At 35.7% G+C, this 17,811-nt stretch overlaps 1 protein-coding gene across 1 annotated transcript in view; it reads left to right on the plus strand.

The window, feature by feature from the left end:
* The window catches only part of LOC117112769, a 32,638-nt gene that overhangs the window by 6,299 nt on the left and 8,528 nt on the right, over nt 1-17,811 (plus strand). The window contains exons 2-8 of the mRNA XM_033255936.1: nt 7,027-7,335; nt 8,200-8,460; nt 8,952-9,086; nt 9,217-9,369; nt 10,551-10,685; nt 11,776-11,928; nt 13,555-13,683. Coding sequence (XP_033111827.1) covers nt 7,027-7,335; nt 8,200-8,460; nt 8,952-9,086; nt 9,217-9,369; nt 10,551-10,685; nt 11,776-11,928; nt 13,555-13,683 — 1,275 coding nt within the window. The remainder of the gene's footprint in view (nt 1-7,026; nt 7,336-8,199; nt 8,461-8,951; nt 9,087-9,216; nt 9,370-10,550; nt 10,686-11,775; nt 11,929-13,554; nt 13,684-17,811) is intronic.

Below are 17,811 nucleotides of genomic sequence, written 5' to 3' on the forward strand. Positions count from 1 at the left end.
GCTTTAGTGAGGTGATATCGTCGCTGCTCGCGATAACTTAAGAAGAGCCTAGCCTAGACAAAGCTTAAAAATTTGTTTACAGTATATAAAGTCTGTCTCTTATACACATCTAGATGTGTATAAGAGACAGCATATGTGGCGATGTCAAGCAAAAACGGTCGGAAGTCGGAAAAACCAATTTTTATTTAACACCATCAACTGAATAATCACATTATAATAAATAAAACAGTGAAAAAATTATTAAATTCTGATACTTAGTTTTAAAGTTATACCGATTTATATAGCGCGAGGTTAGCAGTTACTGTTTGAAGAAACGGCGATAAAACCAAAGATATTGAGTGCATTTGATACGATTGATCACAACATTCTGCTTCAAAAACTAAAACGTTATGGTGTCAGGGGTACTGCTTTAAATTGGTGCAATTGGTCTGCGGAACAGTGGCGGCTCTAGGATATATTTTCTGGGGGAGGTTTGACAGTTATCCGACAGGGGGACTTGATCTCTTAGGCTCGAGTTGGGAGAAGGGGTTGAGAGGGGGTCCCCTCCCAAATGAGATTTTTTAAAAAAAAGATCAACCTCTAGATGGCCGAAAATGGCACTCTCAGACTGTGACAGATATGTGTTGGCTTGGTGTGGGCCTATTTTTATATGTTTTATGTCTGACTGCCCGACGAGCTCTGTCCGGCGGGCGGGGGGCTTGACCTGTCCGGTGGGCTTAAGCCCCCCACCCCCACCGCCACCCCGCTGGCGCCGCCACTGCTGCGGAAGACGACAATACACTGTTTTTGATAACGTTAAATCTAGTACAGTATGTGCAATATTTAATATGGTGTGCTCTAAGCTTCCAAGCCAAAACGGTCGGAAGTCGCTAAGACGATTTTAAGATATTAAGGCAAAACAATAGACAAGGTCAAATTTGCTCATTTTGGTGTTTCATTAAAAACATTAAAAGTATCTAAGAATAGGATTCAAATAATATTTTCCACATTTAAATACCAAAAATACTGTAAAACGTGATTTTAGTTAGACACTCGAACCCGGAAGTACGAAGGCAAATCATCGTTTAAAATACTCACGAAATTACTGTTTGTTTCAATGGTGTTCCGGGGTCAAACTCGTGTCAAGTTTGATATCGTTGGAAAGCTTAGAATGTCAGCTACAATTTTGATTGGTCAGTTCATCCTCACAAATTGTTTAACCAATCAAAACAGTCGTTTTGGTACTGTAAACAATTCGGAAGCGGCCTAGCAAAAAACGGAAACACGCATGCTGATTGGTCTAATCTAGTCAGCTGACCATTTTTGGGGCGTGTCTAAGACCGCGTCGCTTGGGTTTTCGATGGAAGCGTCGGCAAGATAGTAGTGCGCGTTAAGGCCAACTCAGACAGCGTCGTACGACGCAGCCCGACGCGATTTGTTGTCGCGTCGGGTCTGTGTGAGTTGAACGCAGACGCGATGGTGTGCGTCGGGGGCAGTCGCGTAGTAGAATATTAAACATGTTTAATATTTCTCACGACGGCTTAAGACTGTCCCCGACGAAAAATCGGGTCGGGCTGCGTCGGCCAACGCTGTCTGAGATGGCCTTTACATGTTTTCATCGAAGCTCGAAGCTCGAAGTTCGAAGTTACTTGTTTACTGCTGTAATAATTATAAAACAATAATACTGTTTCTCTTACCAAAGAACTTAAGTAGCAGAATAATTTGCATTAAAAAAAGATGGAACATCCGCCCTCATGCGGTTGCAGTAAAATTTGAACATTTTACTAAGTGGAGAAACTACAGGAAACAAGCGAACCAGAGCGGCGCCTTAATTATTACTATATAGCGCCACCGCGCGGATGCAGTAAATTTTTTCTCCGTGTACCCACAATGCATTTCGACCGGATGTTCCACTATTTTGGGAAGCTGCCGGGCCGGGCCGCCCCCCCCCCCAAATCCGCCCCTAACTTAATTACTGAACACAAGACGCAACAAATTAAGCGGTTATCCCACATTATCAGTACAGAAAACGACAATTCGTGTAAAATAGTTGCATTCTCAAACGCAAAAACAACTAAAAGAGGTAGAACAGTTAATTCCATACTAGATAATGCTGTCCTTTATAGTAAAGTTGCAAAAAGTAGCCTAAATACATAAAAATATGTTTCAATATTTAATATAGCAGTTAGTTCGTTAAGCTTTTATTTTTATTATGTTTAAATAAATATGTGTGGTATAGCTGAGTGAATGGTTACTTATACGGACTCGGCTCGGAATAGGGCTATTTTCGTTGCAGTCCTGCGGCGGTAACAGACCTAATTCACTGGGCAAATGCAAAAGCTACTGCCACATCGAACAAGCCGGTTGGTATTCTGCGCACATTCACTTGTGAAAGTAACCCTGTCCCGAACTCAGTTGATGTCTCCTTCTTGAAGCCACACACCATTCTTTGCTTTGCTATCCGCCGTATTTTGACCCTTATAAAGCGCTCGCGGTGCTTTATTGAAAAGTTTTATAATATGCTAAAATATTCTGTACAACTAGTGTTTTAAAAAAGAATAATTTTCAGCATTTTAAAAGATTTACGCATGCGTACACGTACGGCTTGACGCCCGTGAGCACGGTAATGGCACAAAGAGTGACTCCTGATATGAACACAGTGTCAGGAACACAACATATGTAACAAAACGTGATTTCCAGCTTCAGTACGTTCTGTGTGCGTGGAAATGAACGTATGGCGCGTAAATATGGAAAGTTTTGGAATGCAGAAAATGACCCGAAACTTTTAAACTATCTGAATAGTGATATTGAGAATTTTGAAATTTTAACATACGCACACGTCACGATGTGTGCGTGTACAGTAATGGCACACGAAATTAAATATTGTCGTGTTTTTAAAACCGTCTGTTAGTTATTAATGCCACAGGAATTTTCCCTTCGTATAACCTATACTGTATATATAAGTCTAATAGCGTCGAAATACAGTCTGCCGCCCTCTTGTGTTCTATTTTTTACATCTTTTAAGAATAAGAGATAAGAATGCTCTAAAAATTCATTCTTTTTGACCATGCTGACGTGATCAAAATAAAAAATAAAGGGACACGTCCGAAAGAGAATTGATTTAGCTATAACATACGCACAGGTGGGAGACAATCAATCAAGATAAGCGAGATACGTTCAAACGAGTATAAAAAGTAATAACGTCATAAATAAAAAATGACGTCACAATGTCAGAATATGTAATAAAAATTGGGGGTCACCTTTCATCGTAAGGAGCTATAACTGATTAAAAATATTCATGGTTTTATGCATATATAAATGTTGACGCACGCGTACGCGCACGTTAAGTCGCGCGAACGGAAAATTAAGGTACTTGACATTCAACCTTGACCTGAAGATTATGTTCACTCAAAGATACTAGAAATACAAGATAGAGTTCTCGCATTGTAAAAATGAGGCGGAAGTCGTGCCCAACGTAGGCGGCGCCCTTCTTTTTAACCATGCAAGTTTCCTATACTTCGTGCCCAACGTACAGGGCGCCCTTCTGTTGCTCAGTATATCCAGACGCAAAAGGCGCCCTTCCTTTTCCACTAATGGAGGAAAACTTTTTCACTAAGAGTGCGTCCGGCCATGCGATTCTGCGCTGTATTGTTGTTTTATTCTTTACTGATTCATGATTGTACTTTAATTGTTTTGTGTATTATTTGGATAATAGCAACGATTTCTACCGCCACCAAGGAGGTTATGTATTCACCGATGTCACTGTCTGGGTGTCTATTTCAGTTTGTTTTTATATCTAGTATCTTTGTTGAGAATTGATAATAAAATACGCGACGACTTGGTAACGAAAGTTTGGCACAAGTTTTTTTAGATTTAGCTGTAGGGGGCGTCCAATTTTTCGTATTCCCACCATGCATTTCGGTGGAACACGGTGGAACACTTTTTTTGTGTGGAGAACTCTATCTTGTATTTCTAGTATCTTTGGTTCACTTAATATGATTCAGAAATGACGAATGGTTAAGATGATATGGGCTCATCAACGTTTTGAGGAAAGAAAGATGTGGGGGTTAGAAAAAAGAATGTTTTGCCTATGATGACGTCATCAAAATGTAAAAGAAGTATATATATAATATATGAAAGAGAATTGTCTCAGCTATAAAATACTCAAAATTGGAAGACGATCGACCAAGAATAAGCGAGATACGCTCAAATGCGTATTTTTTAAAATGACGTCATCGATAAAATCACTTTTGTTGAATTCAGATGGCAATATGATGACGTCACAATGTCCGATCAGCCATTATGATCTATAAAATTATATTTACAACTCATGTGCTTTCAGAATATGTAATAAAAATTGGGGGCACCTTCCATTCTAAGGAGCTATAACTGATTGAAAATAAGCCTGATTTTAGCATATTTTCACTAAATATCAGCACAAATCCGCGCAAAGATACCTATATTTGATGAGCACGTACTGCATTGCTATTGGCCATAAGATGACCAAAAAGTATGGAAATTTGTGAAAACAATGTCAGGAACCCAAACTATGTGAAAAAACATAATGTCTAGCTTCTGTACGTGCTGCGCGCGTAAAAATGCACGCGCGTAGTGGAAAATTTTAAAAAATTTCGAAATGCTCAAAATGGCCTGAAACGTGCTCTAATTTGGTCAAAAAGTGCTTTTGAGCATTTTAAAAATTTGACGCACGCGTACGCGCGGGAAATGTAGCGCACGCGTAAAATTAAGGTACAGTACATTCAACATTAACCCGAAGTTAATGCTCATTTAATACAATTTCGAAATGGCAATTGGTTAGGCTGATATGATCGATAATGTAAAAACGTAAAATTGCGCGTAGATGACGTCACGCATGACTGAGCGCGTTGAAAAGCTGATCATGACTATTCCAGACCAAGCCAAATGTTTGTTGACAGCGGTTGTGCGTAACTCGTGGCATTTTTTGAAATATCGTGCGAACAAAAATACGGAGAAAGAAGAATAAGAAGAGATTACAATAACAAGAGGTGATCCGCACGAGAGCGGATCACCAATAAGCAAGGCTTTGCTAAGATCCACAAATATACCAATATTGTAACTCCCCTTTATCAATGGCGCCATTAACCTTATCGATTAATTTAAGAACTCCCATGTATGTGGCGCTTTGTTTTTAATAACCGTATTGTGAATTATGAATAATTTTATTTTTCTCTAAGTAGCTACAGTATGAAGCCTATTATACACAATACGCTCACGAATTTTAGGTAAAGAAGGATGAATGGATGTAGGTCTATAGTACTGAAAATAGCTTTATGTCCATGACGTCTAGGCCTATGCCTACTGGCACCTATTCTTAATTTGAGTTAGATAAATGGAAATTCCTAGAGACAAATTTAACGGTATCCGATACCTGAATACCTAATACTACATGCCTGAATACCCAATAATATACACAATGCAGTAGCGAACACCCCCCTCCCACCCTTAAAAAAATACCCCAGTCTCCCCCCAAAATCACGGTCAAGTAGTTAAAAATCACCCCTCAACTGATCATCGAGCCCTCCACTTCCCCCATCAGCACCCTCCCCCAATTGAAGACTTCTAGATACGCCACTGAGCAATGTGATTTCATTCTTACCTTTTATGCTCCACTAAATCTTATAATGATCGATTCAATAGTTTTGCGAACCCTGCAAACAATCAACAGACACGCAGCATGAGAGACAGCACCCCGACACCCAACCCGACAGAACGACAGATAAAGACAGACACGTCCTTCGCCCCCTGGACCACTTTTGAAACCTTTTATTCGAAGCTCGACAACGTCCAAATTGCATTCGTCGGGGGAAATCTGACCCCTTGTCGGGGGTATCGGCCCTCTCGTCGGGGACCTCGCCCCGCATCCCCGTCAGGCAAATCCTGGCGCTACCTCTGAATGTACATAGTGTATTTGTTTGTTTGTTTTTTTTTTTTTTATTTCATACATTCTTGAAGCAATCTTGAATGGGAAACCATCCGAAGAACCGGGTGACGGACCTAAATGATTTAGTGTGAGACTCCGCTACAGATAAGCTAGTGCCATCGTGACTTTGAATTCAAAATTCCACAATTAGTTTCCGCGTTTGAACACCTAAGCTATTTCTACTCGGATATTATTATCTGCATTTTGCCAGGACCATGGACCAAAATCCAACAAGAGCAGGGCCCTTAAAGACCAGAACATGTAAAATCAATCAAAATGATTGATATTTAACTATTACAGTCTTTTTATAAAACGTATCAATATTAGGCCTACCTTTTTTGCAAGATTTCTAACATGTTGCTTTGAATAAAACCCTTGGTCCAGCCTCGACACAGGCAGACTGGAGTAGCTCAAGTAGGTCTGCTTAAGCTAACCTAAAAATCGGGAGGGTAGAAGATTGCTAAAATCGGGAAAACTATAATGGTAGGTTTCTGAATCATGTTAAAAAACGACTGGAAATTGTAAAATGGGGAAAATAAAAGGTCGCGAAATTTCAAATAATTATAATAATAATAATAATAATATTATTATTATTATTATTATTATTATTATTATTATTATTATCATTGTAGAATCGCGAAAATATAGGGCAGCGAAAATAAAGGGCTTTACAACCTCAAACCAACAGATTTCAGACCAAGACTCTTCGGACCCAAAGGCCTTTCGGTCTAAAGAACCTTCAGTCGAATGCCCTGGCACTTTCCTCACAAAGTGTACAACAAAACAAATAATGAATAGGTGTGCCATAAATAATTGCTATGTTATATACGAACAAAAGTTTCACTTGTATGATTTTGCATAACATCAACTACTCGGAGATGTTAGGAGAGATTTGTCGGGGATGAAAAAATACAATTATAAAACGTTTTATTAAATGTTGGCCTGAGGGGGAAAAATCCATTTGTCAAGATGCCCTCTATGAACATAAATAAGCCTTCATACACAGACGGAAAATACAATATAGTAACAAGAGATTGTTAAATTTGTTTCTCTTTTTACATTATGTTTTTGAACTTTTCTTACAGGTTGTGCTGCCAATCCATACTTAACGGTTCTTAATGTTGGGTCAGCTTTTTACAATAAAGGCGAGCTACAGTGCTACCCAACAGATAGTAGCACAACAATATCCATGGGAAAGGTATTTAAAATATCCAATTCTGACTCGCTTGCTGAACCACATCTAGAAGTTCAGAGTGAATATTCTCCTTTTGCCAAAAAAGTAGCTATACCTTATGATGGAAACTTCTTTGGAGTATATTACTGTGAAGGTGTACTTAATGGTGAAAAAACCACCGTGAAAACTACAGTTGTGGATCTAGATGGCGCTTCAAATTGTAAGTATCCCTGTGTTACTCTTAATTTCAAGGCAGTGACTATTGTAACACCAGTCGCAAACGATTTCTAAATTTTGACTAACAATCGACCACATCTTCTACCACTGCCCTGACTTTAGACCACTCAAAAGGAGAACTGGGACTCCAAGATCTAGATGATGAAGACACCATGATCTTGGCATGGCTTCGAGTGACCATACTACCAGGGAACAGTAATTTAACTATTCCTTGATACTACCCACCTGATGTTGATTCTCAAAGGATATTAAAGTAGAAGATTAATAATACTAATTTTTGAAAAGTTGGATTAAACTAGCAGTTATGATTGTGGTTGTTTGGTTTTCGTTCTTTGTTTTTTTTTTTTTTTTTTTTTTTTTTTTTTTTTTTTTTTTTTTTTTTTTTTTTTTTTTTTTGATTTTTTTTTTTGTTTCTGCTTAGAAAAAAAACATGTTTAACATAAAAAGGAGTAAACAAAAATATCCGACATTGTAACTGTGGAGGGGGTTGTTTGACAGTGTTAACTGCTTATAGTGTAGTCATGTGTTGCCATTATCGAAAGCACCATATTTACCAACTGTTAGTAAAGGTCTAAAATGTATCTCCTTTAATTATATATTGGATTTTCTTTAGAGGTATGAGCTGGTACAATCATAATTATGTAAATATAAATTACAATATTCTTAAAATGTTGTCTAAATTAATTATCTTAATAAATGTACAGATTACACGTTTCAGACTAAGTAGGTCATGGTTTTATTTTTTAATAGGCCTAACAACAAAAACAACAATGATAATAATGAAAATGATAACATAATGATAAAATAATAATTATCTAAGAATTTATAAACCATTTTTTTTTTCCAGCGGAGGTTATATCAACAAACGAAAGAACAAGTATCACCGCTTCTGTTGGAGAATCTGTTGTAGTATCATTCGATGTGACAGCGTCCGGTAATCACATTTGGAGGAAAGATGGTGAACTGCTGGATAATTATGAGAGCCTTTATGATGATTCAAGCTTAAGTTTTACTAGTGTAAAAGTTGATGATGGCGGCATGTATGAACTTTACATAGATGGACAAAGGGATGAATACAAACATTCATTTATTGAACTGATTGTGAGAGGTTGGTTATTACTTTTAGGTACTTGAATAAATGTTTAAAATACTTCTTCATTCTGGTGGAAAATAACAAGTGGATCAATATGCACATTTCATAACAACATTACAATTTTAAAATTACAAGAGCGGATCCAGGGGATAAGACTACAGCTCATAATTCTGTAGACAGAACATTTTTGTAGTAAGTGATGTTTAGCTTTCCTAAGCTCTATATGCATACTGTACCTCTTCAAAATGGCCAGTGCTGCTAACTCTGGTAGTCTAGGATTTACAAGAGGTATTTGGGATCCCATTGTTTAAAACCTTCAACAATAATGGCGTCAGTTTAGAGTGTACATCTTAACACATTTTGAATGAATAACATGTAGACTCTTAATCCTTTCTCCTTTTTAAAATAATAGTCAGTGTTAGATGTTTCCAACCTCCCTATTTACTTCTTATAAAGTTAAAACCTAAAGGCATTTTATTAATAGGCTAAAAAAATATTTTATTCAGAATGTCCAACTGGCCGCTGGGGTGCACCTGGATGTACAGGTATTTGTAACAATTGTTATAATGGTGGCGTATGCGATGACAAGACAGGTAACTGTATTTGTGCACCAGGGTTTAAAGGAGAAAGCTGTGAAGATAGTAAGTCAAAACGAGTTGTTTCGGTATTTCATATCTACCTTTAATAATATTTTTTTTGTTTTATGATATTATCAATAAATAAAAATAAATATATTCACTGATAAGTTGTTGAATTTTTTTTTCAATATAGCTTGTGGTGGCAATCGATTCGGACTTGACTGTGAAATTAGATGTACATTCAATCGTAATTTCGAAAACACTTGCAGAAGTCATCAATTCTGTTTTCCTGATCCATATGGATGTACCTGTATAACAGGTTTTACTGGCCTTGATTGCTTAACAGGTAAATCTACGTTTCATGTAGGCCTAACTGATCATGTAGTTATCTGTAGGGGCATATGGTACAAAACATTCAATATAGACATCGTGAGTCTGAGTCTGATATGGTGACACTGCTTGTGTCCTTGGGCAAGACATTGTCTATCTTCACCCAAAATTATAAATGGGTAAATGGCTAAAATTCATTAATTTGGAATTAATTGTGTTAATTTGTGCTGATTAATTATCTAACCAATATCCATGGGGAGCAAAAGTATATTTTTTGACCAAAAATAGAAAAGTTCGCTATATAAATGTGCATATAATAGATATGAAAATATATTTTATTCTACGGAAATTGTCTTTGTGGTTTTTTTTAATTGAATTATGATGCTTATATTTTCCAAATGTACTCGATATCTTGGTGCATATACTATATAGATAAATACAGATTGACTGTGGTCTTCTTCTTGTCGTCTCCACACACTTGCTAAATACTTTGTTTCAGCTGGAACTGGTCACAGTTTCTAGCACAATCATTGTACGCTACCATGTCCATCAGATGACATGATGAAAATAATCTAAGTAGATGTTGACTTGATCTTGGGTGTGGTTGCGGTAGAATTAGCGTTATCCAGGACCTCGACGAGGACGTTTCTGCCATGACTACCATGAATGTGCTTATATACAGATAATGTAAATATGAATGTGCAACTTTAAATTTAATCAATACTTTGTTAAAACGCAAGTAGAAAATTCGGATTAGGTTCATGGGGGAACCGTGGCTACTAACGTGCAGCTATGCAGATTATGTACAGTAATTGTACAGATTATGTTTTTCCGCTAACTACAGCTCTAGCATAGACGCTGGTTAAAGCCACTCTTTGCTCAAGGTTTGGTTGAATTACTAATCTTCTCGGATAAGAACTTAAAGTCCAGAACTTACTAACGTTGGAAGTAGGGAGTTCCTCGAAACTATGGTTAATTTTAGACATTGTCTTTGTGGAATGATGTGAACTTGAAACTCCTATTAGCACATCAGTACGGTGGTGATTTAGCACAATGACGTTGCGAATATGGGTTATTCTCCATAATAAAGATTGTTTTTAATATAAATTATATATAGTTAAGAATGCACAAGGTGTTCTTCCATTAAATTACTTCATTCAACTGACATAATCCTTTAATACTTCCTTCCAATATTAGAATGTGATTCTGGCAATTTTGGTGCGGGTTGTAGTGAGGAATGCCACTGTACGTCAGGATTCTGTAACCAGTATACTGGAGTGTGTAACGGTACCGGTGGTTGTGCATCTGGATGGTCTGGAAGTAACTGTCAAGGTAGCGTTTTAAAAATAACATTTTTTATAGTAAAAGTATAATATCATTGTGATAGCTTGTAATTTTCTGTTTTGTATTTTTTTTTTTTACCTTTTTTAGCTTTTTTGTTTATAATAATTTGAGTCCTTTTACGGTAAAATCGTTTTTAAAATTTAACTTATCATCTCTCTTTAATTAATTTTCATGCAATTTGTCTTTGTTTAGTGCAAGGTTTCTTTTTTTATTGGGAAATACATGGTAGAACTTTTAAAAACATGGATAATTTCATTAAAAATAAAGACAGTTTTACCTCATTATGGCAAGATAAAAATCATAGCTGTGCTCTTTATGGGAGAGCAGTAACTTAACACCAGTTTTCTTAGTATAAATAATACATAGATAAACATTACGATGTACGGTATGTCTAAGTAACAGCTTGGTATATTATGTTAGTGTACCGTAGGCCTACCATGTAAGTTGTACTGTAATCAGTGAAGATATAACATTATCATAGGATATCAATCTTTCATTATGAAACTGCCGTGAGTATTTTAAAAAAAAACAACCACTCCACAACTACTGTTAATTTAATTGTTAATGCATGTATACTATTAAGGCAATTATGCATATCTTTTTAAATATCACTGCTTTGAAAACATATTTCAGATAAAGTTGTCTCTATTCATCCCACGTTATTGTCAAAACATTTAAAGCTAAATTACTTATTAACAATTCTCAGTACAAAAGAGCATTTAAAAATAAAGTATGATACCATATATAATATCTTTAAAAAATTATTTGTGCTGCCATATCAAATATATAAAAATATATATTATATAAAATAAGAGTTACCATATTATATAAAAAACACAGCAGAAATTAGTCTTTTCTGCTGCTGCAAGGATGTTTTGCACCATGTATGCCATTTCTTTTAAAACGTGGGTTTTTTTAAAACGTAGTCTGTTTTGTATACTATAATTGTCTCATGAACCTTGTATTATAGGCCTTGTATTCTAATAGTTTAAAGTTAATATTGAACAATTTGTCCATGTGGTGTTATTTTTCATCGCAACTGTTTGTGTTATGGATTTCCTATTTTTCCTTTTTGCAGTTCCAAGCACTTGTCCTGTTGGCTATTTTGGCACATCGTGTACATCAATTTGCCATTGCCGTGATAATGTTGAATGTGATAGGAATACTGGTGTATGTAGTAATGGACTGTGTGCAAAAGGATACCGTACATATGACAATTTGTATTGTGAATGTAAGTACAGGAAAAGGTGGAATGTATAAAAAATAATTTTCAAACACTATATTTTTACGTAGCCAAACATTGTAATTATTATTATTAATATTATTATTATTAGGCCAAGATAAAAATTATTAAAATTGTTGTGTCGTTACTTTGATGACGTGGCGTAAATGCAATACCCGTCCTGCATTCTCTGCTTACACCCTGATTTGCTCAGATCAGATAAAGAATTTAGCATACGTCACGTGGATTTTGAATTAATTTGCTTTTAATCTAATTTCGGACTTGATAAGTGTTAACAGGTTTTCCAAGTGTATTTCCAAGTGCTCGGCTATCACACTACATGTTCTGTCACAAAATGTGCGCCTACTTTTAAATTGTGACAATACGTGGTCTATACAATAAGCATGGATGCCTCCCTAACCTGCGTCCGTGTCCTAAATTCTGCAGAAAATTGAGGATGGTCGTGTCCCCACCATCTTTATAAATTTTACCTCCCCAAACCACACCTATTAAATTCCAGTGTTCCACACTCACATCCAGTACAACATGAGCGGACCCTGGTTTTACCAAACGTCTCGTCTCGTAACAGCCAACTGCATTTTGACTACCCCATCTTTTCCCACTCCTAGTGGCGGGGTCAATAGGGGCCAGCCGCAACATCCTTAAAAGTTTCAAAATTTTTAAAGAATTAAAAAAAAAATTATATTCAAATTTTGAGCTTAAGAGTGACATTTTTGGCCAACGAAATGTGGCCTTAATCATACATTTTCAAACTTCAGCCCTAACCATGGTGTGGCTGAGGTGGTATAGACCCTTTGTCTGTGAAAGTCGAATTTATTCCTGAATCCGCCACTGATCACATGCACCATGCTCCTTTATGTATTGTCTTGTCTCGAACCAGTGCATTATTCATCAGCAATTCTTAGGTAAATTTGCAGAGGCAAAAAAATGTTTGCAGCTACAATAAGTATAAAAACAAATTAACATTATTTTATTCTCCGAAATGGCAAAATTTGTACATCTCCCCTTTACAAAATAGGCAGGAGTGGGAGCAGTTGGCGCAGCGGTTGCGTTTCTGTTTTTCAACCACCTTCTCTGTGCATTTCGCTTTTGTTTTTGCACAAGACTCTTTACCTAAGTGTGTCTCGACCCAGGAGTATAAATGGGTACCCGGTGGTTCACTACTGAGGAGGAATAAAGGCGGCGTAGAAAGAAATTGGCCACCCTACCACACAATACCGAGGCAAATAACAGTTCATTCCCCTATACGTTCAATAATGAATACACTATTTAACTTGACCCTTACAAAAAAATACTTAGCTTTGATGAAACTTAATATATATTTACCTGTTGTGTGGACATTAAAAGTCGCAAGCCCTCAGGGTACTGGGTCCAAGTTTATTTAAATTGGTCATACAACCCCTACTATTTTTTGCTTTTTAAGTGTTGTCTATCGTAAATATTTATCTGGATAACTTACTTAGAGTATTTCCATTTTTCTAATTGAACACACACAGTGAAAATAGACTGTCCGTCCCTTTGATTCAAGTAAATTCTGTTTTTTCAGAGACAAGTTATTTCAATAATGGTCCTACTTCTTAGTATGTATAGAAATGTTTCATTATTTTTTTTAAGCCTGTCAATCTGGAAACTATGGCTACTACTGTGCTTCTACATGCAATTGTAATTCTACCTCATGTCATTTGGAAACTGGATGTAATGGCGGTTGCCTTGATAATTGGTTGTTACACTCATGCACTACAGGTAAAGAAAATCCACATTAGTAATTTTTTTCAAGCAACATTCGTTTTGTAGAGTCATGATAACAAATAGTAAACCAAATAAGTCTCTAATGTACCTCAACGTTCAGCACTGGTCATGAACTGAACATGGATAGGCCTAACCCAGCTAAAAATATTACGTTCTAAGAACGTTATAATAACGTTACAGTTTGGTGATAAAAACGTTATTTTGTAGAACCATATGTACGTATTTATAACCTAATTTCACAACCTCACAACGTTTGAACGTTCTTACAACGTTGTGTAAACGTTATTTTGTGACATTCCTAACCACAACGTTCGCGAACCGTTAAAAGAACGTTTTGTGTTTGCTGGGAAGTACATTCTTCTAGACAATAAGTCGGCTATCACCAGCCTGCCCGCCCCTCACCCCCCTAAATTTTGTAAAATTGTAAAATTATTGGAGAGAAAAAAAAAAGAAAATTACAGTACATTCAAATTGTAAATTTGAGAGTGACATTTCCGGTCTTCTAGAGGTGACATAATCGTAAGTTTTCTTGGTATAGACCCTCCATCCCTTCCTCGTGATCGTAATTACTTAAAACAGAAAGCAGAAAAATGAAAAGCGTGGATGATTGGGACTCTTACAAAAAAGCTAGGAATAAACTGAATAATTTGTCAAAGTCATTAAAGTATGACTACATAATCAATAGATTAGAGCAAATGTAAATGACAACAAAACATTATGAAAAACTATGAACGAATACCTACCCATTAAAAGCAGGAAACAGAAACAACTCTTAACGTAAACGGTAATGAAATACAATCCAAAAGATATTGCTAACCACTTTAATAAATATTTTTCTTCAATTTCATGTGAACTTGCGTCACATTTTAAAGAAAATCAAGGCAAAAATGTCAATGAATCTGTGCTAGATTTTCAAGAACGTTTTAAATTTAAAGATAGGCCGATAAGCAAATGATATTGAAGTTTTATTTTGAAAAATATAGAAAATCTACATGAGTTGATGGGATTTCCGCTAAATTACTTCTTGCATCTCCACAAATTCTCAGTATTTGCTAAGATTGTTTTGCTTTACATAGAAGGTTGTAAACATGAGCTTAACAACTATCCTCCAATATATGTGATGCCAATTGTTATGTAAGTTTTTGAAAGATGCATACATAATCAAAATATGAATCATATTAATGATTTTGATATTCTTAAAACTCAGTCTGGTTTCAGATTGTTCCATTCAACGTCTACTGCATTGATAGATATCTGCAATTATAATTACAAGAATAATGATAATGACAGTAATTTTGTTGACCTACAAAATGAGTTTGATACTGTAGACCACGATATTTTATTACATAAATTACACTTTATTGGAATTATGAACACCAAACTTACATTGTCTAGTGATTACATATCAAATCGTAAACAATTTGTTAATTTCATTGGCAAACAATCTCAATCTTTAAATATCAACTGTGGGGTACTCCAAGGCTTAATTATTAACCCCTTACTGTTTATTATACATAAATAGCTTGCAGGATTGTGTTTATGGGACATGTAAAACCGTACTCTATGCAGACGACATTGTAGTTTTTTTTTTTATGCCTGCAACTCCAATAAAGAACTTACAACAGTATTATGAAACAATTCAGAAAAGAGCAGTGGCTAGATAAACATAAATTAACTCTAAACACAGATAAAGCTAGGTACATATGGTAGGTATGCACGTATAAATTAATTTGTTACGCGGGAAACCCCCTGTCGTCAAGGATATGGAGCCTTTATAAGCAACATCACTCAACTTATTTCTCCATTTGTGGTCGGCTTTATAACTTACGTCCAATTAATCGCATACAACATTGTCTGCAATTGATTCATAATTTCGCTCAATTAGAGCCCTCCATTGTATAGATGCGTCTAAATAATGTTGTTATCAATATTACGAGCCGACAATGACTAAATTTCCATTAAGTTGTTATAACACTGTTTTATATTGTTTATTTTTAGCCTTTCCGACCCTCCTAACGTTATTGATTTGGTGTCCGTGGTAGTGGTAATAACAATAAGTACATGAACAAATTTTATTACTCACCTTATTACTGCACTATTCAGGATATTGCGGCTCCATTCCCCGGAGCCCTGTTCACTTCTCTGGCCTCGTATCGTATACGAAGGCAGAGAGGTGAACAGGGCAGCCAAATTTTCCTGAATAGTGCAGTAGGTGAGTAATAAAATTTGTTTATATATCAGGTAATATATCCACACCCACATATAACACATAAACATGTATAGGAATATACCTGGTTACACTAATGGATATCACTCACACGTATACAGTGCTGAGATTTACATATAGATCTATTGGACAAATAGTAATCAATGTATAGTCATTCGACCGTAAGAGGCCTTTGCCTTATATACAATTATATCAATATTGTATTCATCAATATATATATATATATATATATATATATATAATATAATATAATATAATATAATATAATATAATATACTTTTGNGTTATACTCCTAATTTTGGAGTCGTTAGGTGGTCGGTTTTACACACCAGAACCAGCTGACACGATTGAGAAAGTCCAAACATTTAAGTACTTGGTATGTAACTTTCGATGAAACATTTACAAGGAAAGTATTATTGATAATATATGTACAATACTATCAGAGATTCTACATCTATTTTACTGATTAAAACAGGTGAAATTATTAAACAATGCTCTATTTTTATACCATGTGTTGACTGTGAAACTGTCTGGGGTACTGGTTCAAAGGCTTTTACTTTAGAGGTACAACGAGTTCAGAATTAAGTTGTGAAACTAACAATTGGCGCTGATAGTAGAACTCCTGTATGACAATAGGATAGGTAACTATTGAAATAAGAATTGAATATTAAACAGTATGCACAATATTTAGATGTTTACATCTGTACCATCATGCCTATGTGATATTTTGCAATACACTGGTAGCGTACACAAATATTCCAACCAGAAAGTACCAAAATTTTAACTTAAAATACAAACATTGTTTCATATATTATGGAAATTCACTCTGGAACAGTTTGCCGTATGATTTAAGACAACAAAATTAAAACAATTTAAAATGCATCTTATATATCAGTATTGAGTGTTGTTTAAACAGAACTTCTTGCATCCTGAAGAAAGCTAATATTTCAACTGTTGACCTTTTATCTGCCTATGCGGCCTACATAAGGCTTATTTTGGAGTATGCTACCTCTGTGTGGCATGGTGCTATTACATATTAACGCATGTCTTAGTCCATTGAAAGGGTACAAAAGAGAGCTTTTCGTATGCTTTTACGATGCAATTATTTGCACTACGACCATGCCCTCTCTGTTACAGGATTATCAATTACCCTTGTGACAAGAAGAAAAATATTATAGTTTTGTATTTTGGGGAAAGTTTGTTGAAGTCTGACATGTTGACAGATTTCCTCCCTCCATTATAATCAAGTGACTAGGTCTCATAGTTCGAACCACTTTTTTGAAGTTCTATACCTGAATAAGTAAATAAATAAAAAAGAATAGTTATGTTTTTTTTTTAGTTATATATATTTTTTCTATTGTAATGTTTAACGTGTCGTATGGCCCCGGAAGAGCAGGGTTCTTAATAAGAGGACTACCCTACTGAACAAAAACGTAAATACAATGGAAAGTGTCCTGCTATAGTTAATAGCCAAACAAATACCATTAATTAAAGTACAGTATTTATTTAAAGAAATAGTCGTGGAGCTTTAGTAAAGTTGGCAAAACAGTTAGAAGCCAATGCGTGTGCCCTTAACCGGTTTAATTTTTTCCCCAGTCTTCTTGTGTTTCAACTCGTGTGCACTATGGCCCATGTCCACAATAAAGAACGCAGTTAAACGATTTAGTTCATTTTAACATCTTGGGTACAAATACTGTCAAAAAAGCCCAATTTTCATAAGCCTCATAAGACTTAACTTAGGCCTACTGTCAGGGACGTATCAAGGGGTGGGGGAGCCGTGGGAGCCGCGGCTCCCCCCTTTGTACATAGTGTTAAAATTTAAAGCTTATTCTTGAGTCAATACAAATTCTTTCCTGGGATCACTTAAAATGAATACTTCTAAACATGTAAATATG

This window comes from Anneissia japonica, unplaced genomic scaffold (assembly GCF_011630105.1).
Source record: "Anneissia japonica isolate Jap-2015-1 unplaced genomic scaffold, ASM1163010v1 scaffold5086_len78671_cov98, whole genome shotgun sequence".
Classification (NCBI taxonomy): domain Eukaryota; kingdom Metazoa; phylum Echinodermata; class Crinoidea; order Comatulida; family Comatulidae; genus Anneissia; species Anneissia japonica.